We start from the raw sequence: 24,391 nt of genomic DNA on the forward strand, positions 1-24,391 counted from the left end.
TCCCTATTCAGGGACAAAATTAATGAATATTTTCCAGTGATAGGTCTTCTGTTTTCTTGATCTGACATCTCAAGCAAAGCCCAGACTGTCAACAAAGTCTAATCAGCAAAATTAACCTTTTATTAAAAAAGAGTTTCTCTTTTTAAATGTTACGTTGCAAATCATTACATTCAAATTTCCAGAGACTTTCCGGATAGAACAGAGGACTGCAAGATTCATTTTTAGACCTTCTAAGCCTGTATCAAACTGTCTCAGGCTTCATTAATTACATAGATTCGCCCCTACATTTTTTTCTGTTAATTCCAGAATAGCTTCCTGAGAAACGTTGAGACTCAACAAAGCCACCCTTTTATCTGCTTTGGACTGGTAAATAAAAAACTACATTGAGAGAAGTTAAAGTGTTTGCAGTACAAACACTTGGAAGACAGATGAAACGGGGTGAATTTGTCGACTGATCCCACTTTTCTGCTTTCTTATGTGAAAGAAAACCAGTAAATCCTAGGCATGATAATGGGTGGTCTAGAAGAAATCTTCATCTCTCTCTCTCCCTCTTGCTTTTTCTCTTACATTCAGTCTCTTGACCTCTGCCAAGTAGGGCACCAGAAGAGGAAGAAAAGAAGGGCTTTGCTGTCTTAATAAGCACCTGTCTAGGGGGGAGACCAGAAATTCCTGTCTGGTTTCTCTCTCTGTGTGTGTGTGTGTGTGTGTGTGTGTGTGTGTGTGTGTGTGTGTGTGTGTGTGTGTGTGTGTGTGTGTGTGAGTGTGTTTGTGTATCTAGTAAGCCCCATCACAACGGAGATCAGTGATTGCTTGTCATTTGTTGACAGGAAAGCCACAGGTGCAGGTCTTTCCTGCTCTATTACTCTTTTTTGGAAGTGTGCTTAGTTCAGAGTTTCAGCATTGGTCTATTCAGAGGCAAATGTCCAGCTACAGTCCAATCTTTGTTTGCCCTCCCAACATCATCAATTTCTCTCCCTCTTCGTTCCTTTCCTCAGACTCAGCTGGGGTGTTATTCAAAATTAGATATGCAAACAAATGGCAGTTTAAGTTGGAGGTAGTGTAATTTGGCTTCACTTCAGGGTGAGAAAAGGCCTTATTGTTTGCTGACTGAAAACAACTGTGAAGGATGCCAAAGACTTTATAAAGTCATAATTTAGACAATTTAGATTAACACCATAAATTGGGAGACATGGTAAAACTTGTTTGAATGTGCGCTCGTTTGTTACATGATGAGTGTTCAAGCATTTAGAATGAATTGCAAATACCTAGAAGTACCAGAATATAAAAAACCTCTTCAGTTACTAGTACTACACCCTTGGGCGCTTAAGTCTTTATTGATACCATCAATTCACCACTATTTATTCACTGTAAGGAAACCTCACTTAAGTATAGTGGTAGCTGATTTGTATTCAAGACCATTGACACCCTATTTTGTCAAAAAAATGAAAATGACAACAGTTGCTAACATACTGTATGAGGTTAAGCTAGCTTAAAAGCTAATGTTCACTTTAAATGAGTGTTAAATCAAACTTAAGCCCTAAAATGTTACATTAAAAAAGATACACAACTCCCCCCAACCCAATGAACAAGAAGGTGAGCAACGTAACATGTCAATTAGCATTATTGAAGGGGGTCTGTGGGAATCTCTTTTTTCTCTCTCTATCTGTACTATTACAAAAGCCTATAAAAACAAAGCTATAGCTAAGCTACATAAGCTACAGCCTCTAGTCTGTTTTGGATGCTGGGCAGGTTGAAGCATTGAGTGATTTTGTCTGTTTTAATGTCACAGAGATTACTCAAATAATACCTTAAAGTCAGATATTTTGATGCTGACTGAATTTTGGGCGGTCCCACAAGGGGCAATTTGTTTAAGTAGCTTTAACCTCTTAATATTGTGTTTAGTGTTTTGAAAAAGTGTGTCTTAGAACTGCAATTTGAGTGTAAAGCAGGAATTGTGCTTGTAGTTCAGTAGAATTGGTTCAGGGGGTTGGTGTATGGGTTACATGTTGTGGTCATTGTGTCTCAAGTACTAGTAATTGTGTGTAAACAGTTGAGAAAAACTGTGTACTGTCTGTAGTAAGTGTAACACAGAACAAAAAAAAAGGCCTAAGTCATTATGATGAATGGAGAAGAAGTGTTTTCCATTGAGCACATCAGTGTTCAACTGGTTTATATAAATGTCTAGTCATATGGTGGTTTGTGTGTGTGATTTGAAAACAAAATACCATTTTGAGAAGAAATAACATTGTTTTGAATATAAAGTTTAATTTTGCAGGAGAACTGAGGGGGTTTTGCCCAGTGTGTGTGTGTGTGTGTGTGTGTGTGTGTTTTGATTTGTGTGTACAGTTCTTAGAGTATGAGGCATGGTTTCAGAAAATGTGTGTAAAAAATTGAGAAAAACCGTAAATTCAAACAAATGAATTTCATAATGCAGACAAACAGCCTGTATAAACCGGTATAAACAGATACAGTAGCTCACTGTCACATTCTATTGCTATACTATGATGTCACAGTGTATTCTCCTCAAAAAAGTCTATAAATGATCAGACTTTCCTGCAATCTTCTCATTCGAGCCACCAGAGCAAGAGACAAACAGACATTGAATTGACTTCAATTGTTAAACAATAGTTCACCAGAACATCCACGAATATCATTGAGATGAAGAAGATCACAAAGAAAGGAAAGAACAGGAAGACCGCCGTCCCTGTCTTGCAGGTGTGGACTGAGGAAGCAGATGCCCTCAGAACGCATATGAAGCCTGCGGACCTTGAGGACGAGGAGGATGCCATCATCCCAGTCTGGCAGTTGGGAGTGAAGGTGGTCCAACAGGTGGACACAGAAGAATTTCCAGCACTGCAGAAGGAGCCATTAAAACGGCAATCTCTTCTGCAGGAGCCAAAAGCAGACAGTGTAGGTTCCAGCCAGGTTCAGGTCCAGGTTCAGATCCCTGAGCCTGAATGCCAAATTGAACAACCTGCCCTTGAAATGGAAAAAGAGGAGCCAAGAGAGACAGATGAAGCCCAGCAAACAGAGGTGATCAGACTGCAGGCTGAACTGTCTCGCATGTGCATGGCCCTGCAGAATCAGTCACTACTGTGGGGAAATGACAGAGCCATTCTCCTTGGAGAAAATGCCACACTGCGTGATGCACTGTACCATGCAAACCTGGCACTAGAGAATCAGAAGCGTCAGTGCACAGAGGACCGATCCAGCCTCCACGCGGAGGTGATCACTCCGCCTGATTTTCAAACACAGGTCTCCAACCAGCAGGAGACAGCAGAGGTGGCTGTCCCTGAAATTGTAAAGGAGGAGCCAAGTGTGACAGAAGAACATCCAGCCCAGCAAACAGAGGTGACCAGACTGCAGGCTGAACTGTCTCGCGTTTCCATCGCCCTTCACAATCAGTCACTACTGTGGGGATATGACAGAGCTGTTCTCCTTAAAGAAAACTCCAGACTGCGTGACGCACTTTACCACGCAAACATGGCAGTGGAGATGATGAGGCGTCAGTGCACAGAGGACCGGCCCAGTCTCCAGGCGGTGGTGACCACCAACAAAGACCACCAGAGGGAGGAGAAAGACTCACCTCTCTTGGCCGAGACTCTGAAGGAGAACGCCACCATGAAAGCTGCACTGATCCAGGCCAAGGAAGAACTACAGAACAAAAGCCGAGAGTGGGAAGAGGAAAGATCCTTTCTGCTGTTGGTGAATGACGAAACAATCAAGCTACAGGATGCTCTCTGCCAGGCCCAAGAAGACCTGAAGAGACAGAAGCAGCAGTGGGATGATGACAAGTCCCATGTTCCCTCTGCCGAAAAGGAAACCAGCATGTTAAAGGCTGCTCTGTACCAGGCCCAGGAAGAACTGAGGAAACAGCAGCAGCAGTGGAACCAGGACAAGTCACGCCTCTTAAAAGAGCAGAAGGAGACAACATCCAAGCTGGAGGCTGACTTGCGTCAAGCCAAGATTAAAACCCAGTGTTCCCTTGATTCAGAGGAGAGGACCAAGCTCCTGTTCAGAGATATGGCACAAAAGGCAAAGCTAAATCAAGAACAGTGGGAGGAGGACAGGTCCCGTCTCCTGGCAGAACGTGAGGTGGAGACCACCATGATGCAGCAGGCAAAAATGGACCTGCATACCCAAAAGTGTGAGTGGGAGAAGGAGAGAGCACAGTTCCTCGCAGAGCAGAAAGAAGCTCTCAAGATAAAGACCGCCCTGAACAAGGCCCAAGAGGAGCTGAAAGAACAAAAGCTGCAGTGGGAGCAGGAGAAGGCCTCTTTCCGGGAGACTTTAACAGTCATCAATGAGTCTCTGGAGGATGAAGAGAAAGACAGAAACAAGACTGAAAACACTTTAATGGACAGACTGAGGAACCTGGAGACTCAGGTCGAGGAGGCGAGGAAACCACCAAAAAAGTCCTTCAAGAAAAAGTTCCTGAACTTCTTTAAAAGAGATGCCAGGACTCCCTCTCCTACCTCTGACACCCTCATCCAAGACCCTTCAACTACTCACTCCTAACTCTACCTCTAAAACACACCAATAACACAATACATGCAATAAAAATAATAACTATTAAAATTGAATCAATAAAAAAAAAATCAAAAAATTAAGAAGTTGCTGAACTGACTTGCTTATTATATAAAAGCATAGGCTGCATTTCCTTGTATGACCAAAGTTCCCACATTTTAACATCATTTAAAAAAATTTAGTTATTTTGGCAATAACAACTTTTGATGAAATATTTTCTATGGTATGCAGCTAAGTGGTCCTGTTTTTAAAATGATTATCACCCAGTTGTGTTAGACCAGAAAAATCAACAACTAACATTCATCAGCCTATATCAATCTGGAAATGATGAACCTAAACGTATTTAACAGTGAGTGTTTTTATATGTCAGCCTGCAGGCATTTTGTGTACCTAAGCTTGAGTATTAAGAGCAGCCCTTTTGATCAATCTGTTTGCTTTGGTCTTGAGCCTTATTAGATGAATGGGTCAGGCTTCTATTTCTGGAGCTGGATTTGCTCTAATGCGCCAGACATAATCAATAAAATGAGCCACCTTATCAGACATGCCTGATAAATCTTACAAATGTGATGGAATACATTTGTGATAGCTATTTAATGACTTACATATTGATATTTACACACTATTTAATCTATTCTGTTTAAAAACATTGAACTTCAAACTCAGGCTGAGGCTGGACCCGTTTTACTGATGCCCCATTTTTCAAAGTAATTAAATCAGGCAGGCCTAAATGCATAAAAATGAGTACATGTTATGAATAAAGATCAATCATGAACAAACTTGCAAGGAAAAAATCAGGATATAAACAGGTCAGAATTAAGGGAAAACTAGAAGAGAGGAAGTAATGTGCTCAGAGAAGGAAAGGGGAAAAGAAAAATCCTAAGTGATGAGACAATAGACAAGATCTTCCTGTTGTTCAAACCTAAGCAGCGAGGATGTCCCTTGCAAATGGGGGGTTTAATCACACAAACACAATGAAACAACAAGATGGAGCAAAACTTCCCTCTGATTTGGCCTCAGAGCTTAACCGAACATTGTTCTGTGTTTCACTTCACATCATCTGAAATAAGACGGAGCGAGCAGAGCAATAAACCGAGTCGCTGTGGGACAATCCTGATTGCTTTTCTAACACGATGGAAGTGCTGAATCAGAAAATGGGACTCTGTGCAATTACACTGGCCTCCAGCAATAATAGAGGATCCAAAGACAAAGAGACTGACTCTGCTGTTTGGGAAAAGGGGGAACAAACTCCCTCCTTAATTGTTTTAACAACTCATGGTTGAGGAAGCATTTTGACAATTCCATTATTTATTTGTTACAGAGGCTGAACTTCATTTGGTAGTTGTCCATGAGTCTGGACACAGCAGGGCAGACCTTGGCGCCATTCCCAAACTTTCAGAATACTTTACTCTGTAAATGTGAATAAGTATACAACACTCATTTATTAAATGTAAAGAAAGAAAAATTGTAGTTCTTGCATTGTAGGAATAACTAGCTCTAATAAGCTTAGCCCTGCTTAGAACCGACTGACTGATTGACCTTTGGTTTGGTCTGCTGCTACCCACAAGCTGAATGCTTGAAAGTTTTGTCCTCATTCCTCAGGGCTGTAATCCAGTAGGCTGTTTGATAAAAGTAAGGCATCTCTCAGACTTTTAATGAACATTTTCGAGGCATAACCAGAATTTATATAGACATAAAAATCCAGTATTTAATGCAAATGAAGCTGAGTGGGTTATTATTGCTTAGATATTCACTTTTAAAAGTCTTTTATAGCTGCTGGCTGTGTGATCCTATTAATATTTTTGTTTTAAAGTACTGAACCTGATTTATTCTCATATCAAGATCTGTCGACTGTGACCTCCACAAGAAATGCAGAATAGAAGGTTTGCTAACAACCAACCCCCTGAGTCATTGTTGCTGCACTGAAGCTTTTCGTGTCAAGCCAGTCTGTGTTGACAAAGGCAGGTGTACCACAAGGTTTTGACGGTGGTAAGCAATGGCAGACTTTCCATTTCTGGCTGGTGACCTCACAATTGTCAGGTGGCAGATGCAATAACAGTTGCTTTCAACTGCAGTTAGCTTTGTAGCTAATGTAATTAAGCTAATTCAATTTAGACGAGGATCAAATGTGATTAAAAAGATCTTAATGCCACCTATTGGTGACAGAGTTCATGGAGATTCAGGCTTTGTCCAAAATTCGGAAATCATTCACTAATTTCTACCAATTCCTGGACTATCGTGAAATCATAGGCATATAAAAACATACAACACTTTCCTATACACCATTTTCGGCCTCGCCAGATGCACACAATGACATCACTGCTGTGGCACAATCAAAACATGAAGCTCAACATCCACTGGGATCGGAAATAAAATAATGTTACGAATTTCAGTGATAACCAATATTACATAGTGTATTTTCACAAAATACTAAAATAAAAAATAAATAAATATGAAACAATATATATTTTTGTATGCCATCACCATCAGAGAAAACTAACATTATTCTGTGGCAAATCCTGTACTCATCATAAAAGCTTGATTTCCGTAAAATTTACTGCACATATTTTCTTTTCTTGTCGCGGGTCTCTCATCCGTCTGCACGATTTAACATATTGCTTGGTTAGTGACCATTTACACAACTTTTCGCAGTGCATTTAGGGTCCCGTTAAGTCCACGATATAGGGTAAAACATTCACAGCCAGTGTAAAATGTTTGTTTCCTCTTGACACTGGTTCACAGAACAAAGTGTGGTGTGCAGTCAAAAACGCCTGATCCAGGGCAGGTTTCGAAGGTTTAATTTCAAAAGAAAGGATCAGCCCAGTGCTGACAAAGGAGTGGATTTGGATGTGGAGGATTTTTGCTATTACAAACAAATGGGAAAAAAGGAGATATTAAATATCTAAATAAACAATGTCACATAATACTGGTAAAGATAATTTGGAAATAAGGTGTCACTTACATCAGTAATGCATCCACTCCAGGTAATTCTTCGAAACCACATGGCATAAACATTCAGACAAAGGAGTCACTGGCACATGCCAGGTTTGGAGGGAAAAGGGGGAATCAAAGGCTTGGGTGCAGGCTTTTATAGTGTTGGGGGCGTGGCTTGGTTGATCAGGTGTGGCCCTGTGAGTTAACATGCAGGTGGAGTGGAGACTTGTGATTTAACAGCCAGATTTCAGACAGAACTACAAAACAGTGAATCCCCTTCATAGTGCACTATAGCGTGAGTTGTGGGTATTTTCGGGCTCAGCCTCAGTCTCATTATAGAAATACGTATGACAAAATAATCTATGTTTTTTCTCTAGGTTTGCACACACTGAGACACACGAAGGACTATAACTTCAAAGTTCATTAGAGTTCATTCTGAAGGGCACTTTCCAACTTAGAAGTAAAATATTAAACTTGTTTTCACCTTATTCTCAAGAAGTATGAAAAAGTTCAGAGCTGTTTTATCTTCAAGCTATCTCGCTTCATCCCTGTGCCTAGGAAAAAAAAGAGCACAACCTGCAAATACCCACACTGTCAGTCAACATGTCTCCGTCTGTACAAAAACTACCCCCTGTTTTGGAAAAGGGAAAGTGTAATGAACACTTTTCCGAACAATTTCTTCCGACAATGATGATTAAAGCTGCATTCCTCACTGCCTCTGTCACCATCACCACCAAAGAAGAGGCAGAAAATGAACCACCAGTCCTCAAGGTTACAACCCTCTTTCCTGTGGAAATGGAAGGGATTTGAAAAATGTCATGGCATGAAAAACTCTCGAAAGGACACAGAACATCTCACAGTAAATGTCACATACATTGCAGAAGGGATGTGAATACATTTCCCCTGCTGTGTTTTCTTGAACTTTTAACACTGATCCTTCTTTCACATAGTGTTAGATCAGTACGTGCAATGATCTGTGTGTCTCTGGTACGCTGCATCAATATGTTAGTGCTTTTTACGTTTAAGCACTGAGACCAAGAGGATCAATGTGTTAGCGCTGGCACTTTGCATTAAAAATGCACAAGATGTTTGAAGTTGTGTAATTTTTAGTAAGGTTGAGGAAAAAAATCCATAAAACATTCGACTGGTTGCATAAGGTTGATGGATGTATATCTGATCATTTTTCATACAGTGTTATGATAAAAAAACAAGGCAAATTGAAGTCTTTAAAGAAAGAATATTGTTCAAATTTCAAACAATTCCTAACAGTAAGTATATTCACTTTTTTTTTGTTAGTAAGTAAGGAAGTAAGTAGACACATACCAAGGAATTTTAATAAAAGTTTTATTTTCTTTTGATCAGTGAGCTTTGAACGATCTGTCTGGTCTTCTAAACTTCTGTCTTTAGATCACGAATCTCTTGAAGTCTTCATTAAATAAAAATAAATTTTCCCTTGAAGATTTGGTAAAGGTACGGCGTGATTGACAACATACTGTATATGTGGGTGAAAACGTGTCTCTGTGTGTTCAAAATAAGACGGAGAAACCAACTCTCCCTGCTTTTGAATAATTCAATGTCATACAGCCCTCTGCAGATTGGAGAATGATATCGGATGCAGGGAGTGTATAGGCATCAACACAGCTGTCTTCATTTGTATGCATGTTGGCATCAGTTTGCTTTAGCATGCATGCTTGCATACATGTTTGCATTGTATTGGCTGGGATGTATTGAGTACCAAAGACAAAAATGTATCTGATAGTATATAGTATTGTCTAATAATATTTATTTCATCTCTCATTTACTTATTTTGACGATTTTTTTTTATATCTCAATATTTTTGAAGATATTTAAGTTACAAGCATAGACTGTATAGATAATTGATGTAGTATCTGTGATGCAACCCATCTGTTTCTGAAGTTCTGTTTTGAAGCCAATTGTCAGCGGGAACTATTTTGAATATGCAGAACTCAACCTAACTGCAGTCGAGCTAGTGTGAGGTAAAGAGGCGGGGTTTGGGCTTCCTAGCCAACCGCTAAAGTGTTCCCCCTGTCAATGAAGTCGGCTGTGCCTCTCATAATGGAAAACTCCTTATCTTAATATCTTTGAAATTGCTGGGTCATGAAAAAATTCAACCCCTGTACAGTGTGTGCCGATCGAGAAATGAGCTATTCAGACGACACTCGTTTTTTGTACCAGGTTGTAAACATGTTTATTTCTACTGTAATGATCGGCTTTTTTGAATTGGTGTGTATGTGGTTTCCGGTACTTCCGTAGCCAGCCTCAAGTGGACACTCGATGACTTGCAGTCTTTAACACTTTTGCATTGAGGCCGGAGGTTGCCGCTTGGTTACAAGCTTTGCATAATTAAGGGTGTGGTTGACTTGACTGACAGACAAGCACACAGAAGGGGCCGCCTCAACTCCACCTCTTATCCTACAGTTAGATGGACTAATAGTTAGTTAGTTAGAGTTTGGTGCATTTGTGACTACAGATACACTGTATCTTATCTTTACTGGTATTCCTAACCAGCGAAGAGACAGTTTGTTGAATTATAACCAGGTTAGACACTGTATCCTTTAGCTATTGTCTGCCTGGATGAGTCAAGACATGCCCACTCCTCTGTGCTCTCCTTTTTCTTTCTGTTTTCCTCTTCTTTTTCCTCTCCTTTGTCTAAAGTAATAATAATTCTTTTCTGCTTGAACAATGATTTTTCTTATCCTTTGTGAAGGGTCAGTCTTTGTGTTCCCTCTATTTCCCCCCACGCCACTCAATCTCCTCTTGTTTTCTCTCCTGTCTGTTCCCTCTCCTCAGTTAAGAAACTGTTGTGCTCTCTAAACTGTGAAAGAGTTTAAGATTCAGTTCTTTAAGTCTGTCAAAATCATTCATTTGAATATACATGAAAAAATTGCCCTCAGGGTTGTTTGAGGCACGTCTTTTATTATGCTTCAGTTCTTGAAATAATTGGTCTTCCAGGCCTTCCTGTAATTCAGTGTGAAGATGTAGAGAAGAGGCGCAGTCTGAGTGTGAATCACACTGGTCCATAATGGTTTTTGGCTACATAGTAATGTATGCATGGTTAATCTTTTCCCATACATTCAACCAGTGTGTGTCGGTTTGGGGCTGCCCTACAAAAGCCTTTTGTGTGCTTCCAGTAACCCCAAGCCTTGCTGCTCATCTCACTTAATTGGCTATGCTCTGTTTGTGGTATTGAGGGGAGTGTGTGTGTGTGTGAGTGAGCGGAGAGAAAGAGAGAGAGTTTGGAGAGAGGGATGACCACTGGGTTAGTCATTAGAGACTTGTCATAGATTCTGAATGCTGGTTAGAGCTGCAGAACTATGTGGATCACTCTAGGATCCTCGAATTTGAGGTGACGTTCATTTTGTTGTGGATGAGAGAGGAGCAGTCCCATAACTCTTGTTAAAAAGATTTAGAAAAGTTTTAAAGGTTCCAGATTTGACTTGAATGTTATGTACACAGCTTTGACATCCAGAGAAACACAGGACCTGACTTCCCCTTTCTGGTGCACATAAAATTAGCATGTGCTGATCTTTCATCCCCTTTCCTCAAGGAAGGATCGCTACCAGCAGGACATCCTGAACAGTGTTTTATGTAGATCCTTTGGGATTCGAAAACACAGCTATGGAATTCAACAGAAACACAGATAATGTAACTGTAAAAATACCAACTATCTTTGTGTGCGTAGGTGTATATGTTTGAAGGAGATCAGAGAGGTATGGAGGTGGAAGGTTATGGAGAGCTTTTAATGTGAGAAGAAGGATCTTGAAGTCAATGCTGTATTTGACAGGCAGCCAGTGAAGTTGCTGTAGGACAGAGGTCATGTGTTCAACGGAAGTGGTTCTGTTTATGATCCGGGCAGCTGAAAAATAATAGGCCTGTGTGTTGTTTTTTTTTCCACATACTAGCACTGTTACCTCCTTGTGATTAATACTAAATCCAAGTGTGTTCGGGTGTGTTTTATCATTTTCATGTTGCAGTTCAGCAGAAAACATTCTAATAAAAGGACAGTATGGCCCTTTGTTACCATCAAGATGTTTTTTTTTTGTTGAGATAACATTTTGTACGAAACATGATAAATGCTTTCTCATAATGTGGAATCTGCAAAGTTTTTTTCAGTAGATAGTGAAACAATAAGCTCATTTATGGCACTACGCACAACAGAAAGCAACGCAAGCAATTTTCTTGGTCGTAAATCATGTTTCATAATCATGCACACAACTCTGGGGCAGTCTTGTGGTATGTATTGTATACGTCTGTGTACACGCACATGATTTCAGTATGAGGTCCTCTTTACTGATATACTTCACGGTTCATTGTCTGAGGCCACTCTTGCTTATCAGTCCAATTTCCTGCTTTTGAGGGGAACTGAAACCTGATCAGGCAGAGATCTGCTTCCTGTCAGTGTCGGGCAGAAGGTGACGGATTCTTCTCGTCAAGGCCCAGGTCAGATCGTGACCACAGGAACCTTTAGTCCATTTTTTTCCCTCCACATTCTTGCCCCATTCTTGGTCACAAGTTTTACCAGAATGTGATGATGATGACAGAAATGTAAATGAATGACGTGGCTGATACACCACAAGACTCACAGACAACTTCTGGTTTTATGTGCTGATGTCTAAAATGAGTCAGATCATCGCCGACTCAGGACTTTTCAAACTGCCCATGGGTTCAATACATGACTGATACAAGATACATGAATGCAAGTTTGCATTATATAAGCCCTTAGAGTTACTGGCAATGACAAGGTTTTGAATTGGCACATTTCCTGATGTGTACTGTATTGTCGCAATTAAAGTGATATGGTACACATGTCTAAGTTTGGTTTTAGCTTTCAAGACAATTTTGTCTGCAAAAACGTATTTTCAAATATAAGTAATATGCAAAAACAGAAAAGGAACAACGCTCACCAGGGCGCATTGGTACGCTGCAACCGGCAGTGAGAGTTTGGCTCAACAAGTCAAAGTAATACAGCATGATGCTATACAAACAAGTTCTTCACTATTTATTGACTATTTATGGATCTTTTTAACTTGCTTTCCTTTATCTTGTTTTTTTTTTTTTTTTACTGATGGTTGATTTTATTTCTATCTTGTTTTTATTGACTTTGTTCTTATTGGTTGCTCATTTCTTGTTTTTTGAGGGGGTTCTTGTCCTGTGCTATAAATAAAGTAACCTTGAACCTTGAAGTGAAATGTTCTTTCTTAGTTGCCTTTCTTAATTATTACCGGGCTATGTTGAATACTTGATTGTGATTGGTCAAAGCCCCCATAAAAAACAAGGATGCAGGGGGCAGTCTTGGGGTTAAGTGTTTAACCAAGGACACTTAAGCATGTGGACAACAGGACCTTGGATTGAACCCCCGACCTTCTGATGTGGAGATGACCAACCAAACCACTAAGCTACAGCTGCCACAATTCTGTATTCTAGGAGAGCCTGCTGAGGAAGTTCTACTGCATTAATACAACAGGTTTATTAAGCCTTTAATGACAACAAAGACAGTTGCATGAGAGCTAATTAGTTGCCCAAGGGAGATCACTTAAGGCCACATTGGATGTTGCTAAAGGCAACAAGTTGCTGAGGGAAAATATCTCAATCAATCAATCAATCAATCTTTATTTATATAGCACCAAATCACGACATGCGTTATCTCAAGACGCTTTTACAAACATAGCAGGTCTATACCATATTCCATGTTATATTATTAAGAAAGACCCAAAATCAAGACAGGATACGATCCAGTCCCCTTATTGACAGGACTCGATCTGATCTCATCTTAATCCACCATGAGCATTTCACCTTGGGGTGTTTAGCTAGATACAACGGCAAGAAAAAACTTCCTTTTAAGAAGCAGAAACCTCGAGTAGAACCAGGCTCATTATAAGCAGCCATCTGCCTTGACCAAGTTGGGGTTGGAAAGAGGGATAGAGGACTAAATACATCGTATTACCAGAGCTTTGTACTGTCACAAAGTGGGTAATGGTCGTGTATGTTCTGGAAGAATGAAACGAAGAGTACTTGGTGCTTGTGATAAAAAAAGCAATATCTCTGGTTCTTTTGCACTAATTCCATCCGTTTTTTGAAGAACTGACCTTTATGAGTTTAATAATGTCACGGAGAGCAACACTAAATTGGTGGCATATTATTGTAATGTGTGAAACTGCAGCTGATTTGGAGTCAAATCACCAAAATGACTGTGGTGAGATGTGTTTTTGAGGCATCATCATTGTAAAGAAGCAGCTTAACGTACAAGGAAATTTGGGTTGATGATTTTATAATCAGTAGATAATCAAGGAAAGGTGCATACAGAAATTCTGCCATACATTCCTTATTATAGCATCCCTAAAAATGTCCCTCTTATTTGCAACATTGATTTGCTAATTTCTTCTTTACTGCTCTTCTCTGAAACTTTGCTCTCAACGAGACTTCCTGAACAAACATACACCAGCTAAATGAAATCTCTCCTTTGTTTAATCTTGGCGTTGGCTGGATTTGGGAATGAGAAGAATGCACACGTGAGGGTTGTTTCAGCTTTAAAAAAATTCCCTTTGTCTCTCTCCATGCCAACTGCTTTGAGGCACAGCACCAGATTTACTGCGAACACTCACTTTGACGAGGGCATGACATGACACGTACACTTGCATGCTGGCACCGAAACCTGAGTGTAAAAAAAACACACACACTCATGAAAGTGTTGGTATCCCCTCAGACAGACACACAACTAGACAAACACACACTCACAGAAAAAATGCGGTGCCCAGCATGCCTCCCTTGGTGAAGCCCAGGAGGCAACACCTGGGAAGGTCTACGTCAAACACATATGACAGCCACAGCTGTCTCACACACAGTGACACACACACACATCCTGCCATCTGTCTCCTCGTATCAGTGGTTTGATTAATAACTGCGGTGGTTTTGTTAGCTGTCTTCTTTTGTCCTGTGGCACTGTGTGTTTAGACAGTAAATGTCTGTAAGTGCTGTTCTGCCTATTGACAGAAAGAGGACATCCAACTGACTACCCTAGCTGTGCTGAGTTCAGACACTGCTTTAGTATTACTAAGACACCTTTGACATCAAGTACTCAAGGTGAGGAATGGGCATTAGTGATTAGACAAGCATTCAAAAACCCAATTCTTTGTGTCTTTTTTTCAGACTGTCATTTTTACCTTGGCAGGCTAAAACCACGTAAGGTGCATTGCTGTTTTATACACGATTCGCCACTTCAGAAAAATTGAGGAATTTGTCTGGGGCCTTGGTAATTACCAAGTTTCGGCTGAGGTAATCCAAGAGTTTAAGTTTTTCTCAAATACTGTCTGAAATTTTTAAATGGCTCACATTGTTAAGGTTGCATCGATAGCATCAAACTTCTTCAATATTTAAAATCTGGACAAATAAATCACGAGTTTGTGAGCAGGTCCACAATATCTAATAAGAGAAAGAATTACATTAGTTGGAGCCACTGTCATTGCTCCTTTGTACTTTTATTTTGATCCTGCAATGAAGCATTGGTGTCCCAGTTTGTGATATTATGTTACATTGGCTCTAGATGCACACACACTCAGACATGCACATACACACAGTGATGTTCTGCTTACGTAATGCCTCTGTTACTACCGCCAATGCTAACACAGGGCTGGAATAATATCTCAAGCTGATAATCTCGGATCACTTCATCTCCGTGTGCAATTGATGATTACTCTTTTGACATTATTGTACATGATAAGGAGGAAAACTCAAGCAGCAACCACCGGCCACAAGAATTGAAGCCAATACGGAAGTGTTAAACTGTAGTTCCTTGAGTGTCCACTTGAGGCTGGCTCTGGAAGTACCGGAAACCACATACACACAAACTCAAAAAAGCTGATCTTTAAAGTTTACAGCAGAAATAAACATGTTTACAGCCTGGTACAAAAAAAATGAGTGTAGTCTGAATAGCTAATTTCTCGATCGGCACACACTTTGCGGCGGGTGCATTTTTTCATGGCGCAATTTCAAAGATATTAAGATTACAAGTTTTCCATTATGAGAGGCACAGCTGACTTGACTGACAGGCGGGAACACTGTAGCGGTTGGCAAGGAGGCTCAAAGCCTGCCTCTTTACCTCACACTAGCTCGACAGCAGTTGGGTTGAGTTCGGCATTTCCAATATGGCTCCCGCTGACGATTAGCTTCAAAACAGCACTTCAGAAACAGATGGGTGACGTCACGGATACTACGTCCATTATTTATACAGTCTATGGGAAAACCTCAATGATTTTTCGAGGCTTAGATAAAGGTTGATGATGATGTTGATGAAGATGTTGACAGAGGTATACCTGTGACATTGAAAATGGGACGTTACAGGTGCATAAATACTGCACCTAACTAGCAGTATGAAAGGGGCTCATGTTTCACGTTAGCAAGAATGCTACTAGTAACAAAAAAATATTAGAATGTCTCTTCCAGTTCTTGCTAAAGAATACGCACACACGTTGGCCACCAGTTAGTCTGCATTTGTGTTTTGAGATCACAGGAAGTTCTACGAGATCACATGAGGAGGTACATCACTTCCTCTGCACACGCCGGATGCCATTATCATAACAATATTCTGTAGTGAGTGCTTTTATATATTGTAGTATGTTCATTTTGAGATTAGTACATTATCCTAATGTAGGGATGAAACAAGCATATCTGAACTCCGGTAGGGTGTAAATCCTCCAAAACTGAAACACTAACTATCTTCCTCCTCCTCTCTCCTTCAGTTTATCTGTGTGAGGTGAATATGAAATAAACACATCTCAAACCTGCAATAAATAATTTACAGCCTTGGTATGAGCCTATACGCATGACTGCTTACTATACTGTCTCTCTCTCATTATGTAGTTTCAGAACACATTACAGGAAGAGCCTTCACCTGTTGTTCCCTTATAAGGACAGAATAATGAGAGTGAGGAAGAAAGGTGAGGCAGAGACATACACAATGAGAGATTGAAGGGGAGATAGGAGAAGCAGAGAGATAAAGGGAGAGTGAGAGAGAGAGAGAGAGAGAGAGAGAGAGAAGAATGAAATGGAGTGCTGATTGTGAGAAACGTGCGGTGACTCTGACAGTCTTAATAAATGTCGTTTTGACAAATGGATTATGAAAACAGAGCCAGAGGGAGAAGGGATACTTGTCATCTATTTATGCTCACTATAGAAAGGGTTGTGGGTGTGCATGTTTCATGCATGTGTTCATCAGTTAGGCATTCATTTTTGGCTAAAGTGAAACCTAATGTTTATATCACAACAGAAGTGGAATAGCAAACCTAACTCTTCAAGCTCATTTGTGGTGTCTTTTGTAGCTTCAGAACAACAGTGTTATACATTTATTAAACAAGAAGTGTCTTCTCTGAAGAAAGCTGCAGTTGTAAGCATATGTGACTAACTAGTATTGATATGTATGGCTGCGAGGAGATTTTAACTGGCAATAGAACAGACTAAAATTAATATTGATGCTTATCTATGACCAGATCTATCTTTTGGTGTGTCAGGCAAAACAGACTTTTTAACACTTTCCATGGCTAAGTTTTACAGGAAGTGATAATTTGACTGTTAAAGAGACAAAAGGTGACATTTTATGTCAGAAAACACTACCTGAACGTGTACAGGACAATATCAGTGGCATATTAAGAAGACGTAGTGCTTTGTTCTGAAGGGGCAGCAAAATCAACACAAACAAAAAGTTCCTAACAGGAGCTTTAATACTACTTAGAAGGCCAAGGGTCAAAACATTCAGTAATTTAAGTAGTTTGATGATACACAATTTCTTACACTAACAAGAACGTTCATCCTGCAACGAATGACATCACTTTTGAAATTTGTGTGTATTTAGCTTTCAATTTCCCATACCCGTCCTACAGAAATCTTTAAAGGAAGAACCCCTGTGTCCAATATATGTAATCAAAAAAGTGGTCAACAGATATTAACATTACATTTGTGAATATCTGCAGCTGTACTGTTTCATATAAGATAACTTAAAGCTCCCATTAGGAGTTTGTCGCTGGTTATAAAACAGACTGGAATTCATACTGATGCCTCCTTATGACCCACAGAAGCAAACTAGACCAAGATTAACCACTGCTGCGCGGTAGTTGTCAAAAGAAGGGATTTGCAGTTACGGCTCGTTTAGGCATTTTCCATGACAGAGTTCCACAGGGAGTGATACAATTTGCTGTTAGAGATCGTCAGCATTAGAAAACACTACTCTCACACATACAGGACAAGACCAACAAAGATAACAAGAGCTGTCCACAGATTCAACGCAAACCAAAAGTTCCTTACTGGAGCTTTAAATCAAGTTGTACTAAAATGCTAAACAAGAACATTTGTAAAACATACCTACAGTCACAACTTGTGTTCTTCGTTTTTTAGAAATACATCATTTATCTCTGAGATGGTATTACCTTTCAATTAAATTAAAGTTGTTGTCTTTTTAAATAACGTAAGTTTTCATTTCAGATATCCAGAATGTATATTTTGGAAATCAACTTACATAAGGATATATAAACATTGAAGCCCCAAACACTTGAATAGAGTGATGTCATATATGGGAAAAAACGGCAATGTGGATACCTAAGTTGTTCCTGACTATCAGGAATTGAATGAAAGATGTCTGCACAATAAGGGGTCATGGTGTAAAAAAATTAAACTACTTTTTAAGGATTCAAAAATGTCATAAAATTTGAATTAACTTGTATCGTATCTATAATATCTCAAACCATGATTTGTGATTGTGGATATTATATATATTATCATAATGTCCTTGTTGTCCAAAGGGTAAGATAGACTACAGATTGGACCACAAGAAATACCATTAAAGCAACATAAAATGCCATTAAACATGAGAATGTGGTGATGAAGTGTTGAAACAGCTTGGCATGGATGTCATGATACTCACTTACTCATCAGCTTATCATGACTGCATACACACACACACACACGCACAATCTGCTGTGACCTCTCTAAAGGGCAGGGCACACTGCAGTCTCGAACAGATAAAGGTCTCTCACTGATTAAACTTAATCAGAGTTGCTAAGCAACAGCAGCAGCAGACTTGGGCAGACTCGGGACATTTTTTCACATTTCAGCCTCTGGCATCCAAGGCAGCTGCAGCCGTTAAGGTCTTTCCAGTGAACCTCACTTCCTGCTATTCATCCACTTCCTTCCTGTCAGCCAGTGAGAACGGTCATCTGAGTTGTGTGAGTAGTGAATTTTTGGCTTTTAAGTGATATCTATGACAGCCTTGACCTACTCCTGGCTTCTCTCTATTGTTTAAACTTGAAGATGAGTGGGCTAAATGTAGGGCAGCAAGAGGAAGATGGAGCCAAGGACAAATGATGTGGACAGACGTTTTATTATATTTAGATGTTATTGACTGATGATCAAACTGTTTTTCTAAGACAGCTGGAAATAACAGAGCATGGTGACACAGCTTAAACCACCATCATTTCCTCTCAAGGCTATTCAGTTTTATCTAAAGTCCCATAGACTCTATGTATTCTAAAATGTGTAGCTTATGGACACCTGAGGGTAAGGCTTTGATTTAGTGAGAAAAGATATGTTTAATATTCTATACTTACCTATTCTAACTGATATCACGCTTCTTATCACACAAAAAAACTTAAATTTTGACTCTTAAACTGTCTATATGTCCGTGAAACTTATGTCACTGATGTTTTTTATCAGACAGTGAATGTGAGTGGTGGTCACATCATACAGGACAGGATACGTCTGCAAAGAAAAGATGACTTCCTACTGTTCTAAATACACTTGGGCGGTGAATCCTTTCTCTTCTACCTTGGAAAAAGGTGGGTCATTAAGTTTTATAAACTCATTAATTTTTGTCATTAATTGCTGTGGCTTATGGGTTGTCTCTGGTAAACTTTCAGCAGTTCTAAAATGCCTTTTGAATTGGCACTATGGCACTCACTGTTTTTGGGTGCAAATGCTAGCTGCAGCTGCTGATGCTTCATATTTCTTAATATTTCTTCTTTGTTATGATGACGGCTTGTCAAGTGACATAAAAGATAAGTTGTGTTAAAACTTGAGGCCTTTTTTTCTTCCTCCTGGAATACTTCCCGCACATGTTTTGCAAGTTGCAGTCTTCTTATCCACCTCTGAAAATGTGAAAAACATCAACACAGGTGATGCCATTTTTACTCTCTTGTTAGCTCTTTGTGGCTGCGCTTGTCAAGAGGTCTGAGCCAGTTTCAGGCTGTGACTCGGCACAGAAAAGATTCAATGTGTGAGTCTTAATCCTTGGGAAGAAGTTCTGAGATGAATCGAATGATTAAAGGGTTCATTTCGGTTAAGACAAGATCGGGTGTGATTCTGTGTCCGGCGGGACAGAAAGATTATGGATTTGAGAGCAGTGAAGGGGGCTGATTATTTAGAATAATCCCTCCTAATTTAAATAAATAATAAGACCCAACAATATTAACTATGTATGTTAAGTTACTTAAGTATATATATAGAGAGAGACAGTAGATCAAACATAACTGTTCGTATATACATTTTTAATGTTATAAGTGTTTGCTGTATGTTTTTGTTGATTGTTACTGTTCTGTTTTTTGTTTTGTTTTTAACTCTGTAAAGCACTTTGAATTGCTCTTGTATGAATGGTGCTTTATAAATTAAATTGCCTTGTCTTCTTCTTTGTACATAATGGTGGATCATATTCCGCCACCTACTCTGTCAGAATGAGTAGGCTTGTTAAGAAGGAAATGAAAGCAACTTTTATCTATGTTTTTATTGTTTCATTTGTATAACATGTTATCATTACTGTAAAATAACAACAAAATTTTCCCAGCATTGCCCAATATTTTATCTGACTGATGTATAACAAGCATCCTGAATAATTACAACTATTGATAAATTGATACATTGTTATTATATAGGGTCAAATCATAACAAAATTATTTCAGGACACCTAATTAAAAACATGAAATGGTCTACATACACCAAACATGGGATAATAAGGGCTAGATACTAACCAATAACACCCTAACCAATAAAAAAATAATTATTATTAGTAACTCTGAAAAAAGTACACAAAACTTCCACTTGTATAAGAAATCATATAATCACTGCTTTGAGGTAGTTAGTTTGGGGTGTTGAAGTGTCATGTGTGAGCATGTGTTTGACCATTTTTGTGAGAAAGTAATCAAAACAATGAAGTGAAGCAGGATTAAAGGGATAAGGATTGTGAATCGATGATTCATAGCAATAAAGGAAGGTTAAAAAAAGAGAACAGGGAGAGAGTAATAAAGAAAAAGAAATATTACAAGAACAAAAAAAAATTCCCATCAGAAGTTAAATGGAGCCCAATTGTAACATAATCCCTGTCACTAGGAGCTGTCTATTCTATGTATGCTCCTGTTATATAAAGCATGGGGCCTTGAGAACGTAACTGCTCCCTGGGGAAACTCGGGAATAGATTGTGAGATGGGTGTTAAGAAGAGCTGATTCAGCAGTCTTCACTAACCCGACCCCCCCTGAACACAACCCCTTTGGTGACCACACAGCCTTTCTTTCTTATCGCCCCATCACTTTCCCTTCTATCTTCTCTAATAGTATACCCTTTATCTAGACTATCCGTCTGGGAACATGAAAGCGGAGATGTAGAGTAAGGGAGGGGCAGGTTTAAGACACAAAGAGAAGTCTAAGGAAGAAAGGAAAAGACAGAAAATGCAGTGAATCACTTCATTCCTACATTTATTCTCCTTTTCTACTTTCTGCACCCCTGAATCTGATACTTCTAATCTTGTCAGCAGCAACTAAGAAAAGGCATACTGTTTGTTTACATTTTCATGTGCGATGATCTGTGGGTTCATGTGTCGACAGACCCACAGCACACTGTCTGTGCTTCCTGTGAACTTGTCAGACATGCAGGCTAACAGGTAGTTCACAAAATCAATGTCTGTCGGTTTGCCAGCAGACGAGACTCGAGCATGTAGGCAGCAATTTGGTTTTGAGTGTTGGTGCACAAGCTTTAATCCTGCTTTACTGTTGTCTTAGAGCAAGGGACTGTTGTGACGGGCAAAAAGTAAACAAACATAACTGCAGAAATGAAAACCATAGTAAAGTTAAAGCTCCTGCAAGCAACATTAATCAGTTCACATTGATTTTGGCGTCAACCTGAGGACAAAGCAATTCCTCTAATATCTTTGTTGACTTTGTCCTGTACATTTTAAAACAAAATAACTAAACATCATTCATTACAATTATCTGCGCTGGGAAATGTAAAAAAAAAAAGGGCTGTTTCGGAAACATGCTGCTTGCTGAATCTGCCTGTGGCAGCAGCCATAGGCATTTAAAATTACATCATAGAATTAGACAATTTTAATGCTAATGGTCCTGTTTGTTTTAGCAGCTCATAAAGTAGCATTAATAATAATTCTAATGTGTTTCATAACAGTTTAAAACTCGTCACAGGAGCTTTAAAAGGCACAATTACAGCATAACAGGTTACACCAATACATTTGCCACCAATTCTCTTTTTCCCGCCCAAATTGGGAAAAAAATTTATTTATTAGTTTATTTGACAGGGGCCATGCAAAACAAAAACTGTCAAGCCAGAGTTAGCTATAAGCTAATTTTCATCTGTGGTCCCTGATAATACATACTTACTAGACTTACTTTATGCATGTGTAAGTCCATCTTTTAGACCATAACTGGTCATGTAATTGGAAACATTTTGGTAGATTATATAGATTGTTTCTGGAGATCAATATAGAGTTAATGATTTTGTAGTTATTTACAGCAGCAGGACATTTAAATGGGATTGTGTCAATATAAACAACTGCCTGCTCAGAATACAGGACCACTCTTGACATTTATAGACCCTGGGGTCCCACTATCATAGATTAGAGACAAAAACTCTATGGTTATTCTTCTACAAGACATAACAAGGAACTTGCAGTAATTCAGATATAAGTTTAAGTCCACTGATTTCTTGCCTCTTTAGAACTTTATTTTGTTAGCTCTGTAATGCATACTAAATCTGACAAAGAAAGCAGTTCATAGACTTTTACAGTGCAGAATTAATGAAGCAGCTTCAAAGTGTGAAGCATTCATCTCACTGTTTCTTTTGCTGCCTTAACTAAACAGAGAAGCTCACTGAGGGGGCCGATTTGTTCTTACACTGCACGTGCATGGACTTCTGCATGCATGCACATGAACATGCCAGACACCTGCGGGGTATAAATCAGACGCCTGGGTCTTGCTGGGCACAGTGGTGCCCCTCCTTCTCAGCTGGGGGTGAAAAAGAAAGAGAGGAGGGTGGGGGGCCGCCTTCTTTGCTTTGCTTCTTTTGGCTCTCTGATGTCTGGGGAGTCTGGTTTCACCAAAATGCTGCTGATAAACACTGGCAAAGGGGGCTTTGTGGATGCTGCAGCGGGCCTTAACAGCGATTCATGTGTTTTGGTGTGTGTGTGTGTGTGTGTGTGTGTGTGTGTGTGTGTGTGTGTGTGTGTGTGTGTGCATAAATAGACAGTAAACGGTTTTCAGTCATCAGTACTCGTCTGGCAACAGGAGCCTTGCTGATAAGATCTATTTTGGAGCCACACAGTTCAGGGCAGCTCCACGCTTGTGGTTTTCTTTCTGTTTTTACTGAGTCTCTAATGTTAGCTGGATTATCCTGTCCTTTTTTAAAGCTTGTCTGTTGCTGCCATCAAAGGTGCAACCAGCATCTGTCTTTACATGTGATGCAATGGTTCAAGATAGAACAGTGTAAATAACCGCAATACTCAGGTATCTATCAATCAATCAATCATTTTTACTTATAAAGTGGCAAATCACTACAAAAGTCGACAGATAAAGCTTAGGTCTTGACTAAACTCTTTACTTTTTTTTGAGAGAACCAACATTTGTCCACCAATGATAAAGCACTTGGCAAGGACAAACAGGAAGAAACCTTTAGCAGAACCAGGCTTATTGGTAGGCAACCATACACAATGCACAATGGTATAGGCCAAGAACTGTGATGGAAGTTGTTATATTGGTAAGTATGGCTGTCAATAAATAATGTAGCAGCGGGAGTCGTCATCAGCAGGTTGGGAAGATACAAAGTTAGTTAGATGCATAGCAAGAAAGTTGAGGCATCCACATGGAAAGATAGAGTAAGAGAAATTAGCACTATATATTAGTTCTCCTTCAGTCTAAGCCTACACCACGATAACTTGGGGTTGGTCCAAGCCTGAGCCAACTCAAAAAAGAACATATAAAGCAATTTTTAATCGAAAGAGGAGGCAATTGCCTCGAGTATCCAAATGGATCTGATAAACTTAGGATCTGCCTCCCATACTTTTGGAGACTTAAGGTGCCACAAGGAGGGAAATTTGAATCCCTACATCCAGTTACACAAATGTACATGCCTAAAACTCGTATTCATTTCTCTAAACAGCTAGATCAGAGGGAAAGTGTGTGTCCTTGTAAACTCCTCTCTAACATGTCTGGACATGTCTCAGAGGAATGTGTGTTTTTGGTTGTTAATGCACCGACTATCAACACAAAGTCCAAGAGGTTGTTGCCCCAAGCCTATCCACCACCATCACCATCTACCGCCCTCAGCGTGGGAAAACCACCCTGGAATGTCTCTAAGAGACACAGCAGCTCATATAAACAAGCTTCCTCCTCTACAGGTATGTGCCAGCACAGATAATGGGGGAATCTGTGTGTGTGTCTGCACGTACAAGCCTTTGTCTGTGTTTGGAGTGTTTCTTTCTGCAACAACAAAGTGTGTCTCTGTGTTTGTGAGCATCTGTGTGTTTGAGCTTTTCCTCATCAGTGAGCAGTGAGTACACACAGTAAGAGGCGGTAATCAGTACCAATTATCCTCAAGCACGAAGAGAGTCAAGAGGAGCATTCCTCCTCAGCACGACAACAGCTCAAGTCAGGCCTG

At 39.7% G+C, this 24,391-nt stretch overlaps 1 protein-coding gene and 1 long non-coding RNA gene across 2 annotated transcripts; one reads left to right on the forward strand and one right to left on the reverse strand.

The window, feature by feature from the left end:
* The first annotated feature begins 2,658 nt into the window (after positions 1-2,658).
* LOC117831470 (trichohyalin-like) lies at positions 2,659-4,518 on the forward strand. The gene has a single exon (XM_034710179.1). The coding sequence runs from the start codon at positions 2,659-2,661 to the stop codon at positions 4,516-4,518; it is 1,860 nt and encodes a 619-aa protein (XP_034566070.1).
* Positions 4,519-7,306: 2,788 nt separating this feature from the next.
* On the reverse strand, positions 7,307-7,607 carry LOC117831375. The gene is made up of 2 exons (XR_004634984.1): positions 7,487-7,607; positions 7,307-7,387 (listed from the first exon to the last, which is right to left on the reverse strand). It is a non-coding gene; the product is annotated as an uncharacterized LOC117831375 (long non-coding RNA).
* Between the last annotated feature and the right edge of the window lie 16,784 nt (positions 7,608-24,391).

This window comes from Notolabrus celidotus, chromosome 19 (assembly GCF_009762535.1).
Source record: "Notolabrus celidotus isolate fNotCel1 chromosome 19, fNotCel1.pri, whole genome shotgun sequence".
Taxonomy (NCBI): Eukaryota; Metazoa; Chordata; class Actinopteri; order Labriformes; family Labridae; genus Notolabrus; species Notolabrus celidotus.

What these genes read in the sequence shown, in the direction of transcription:
- LOC117831470 (XM_034710179.1), top strand. Translation starts at nt 2,659, where the DNA reads ATGAAGAAGATCACAAAGAAAGGAAAGAACAGGAAGACCGCCGTCCCT.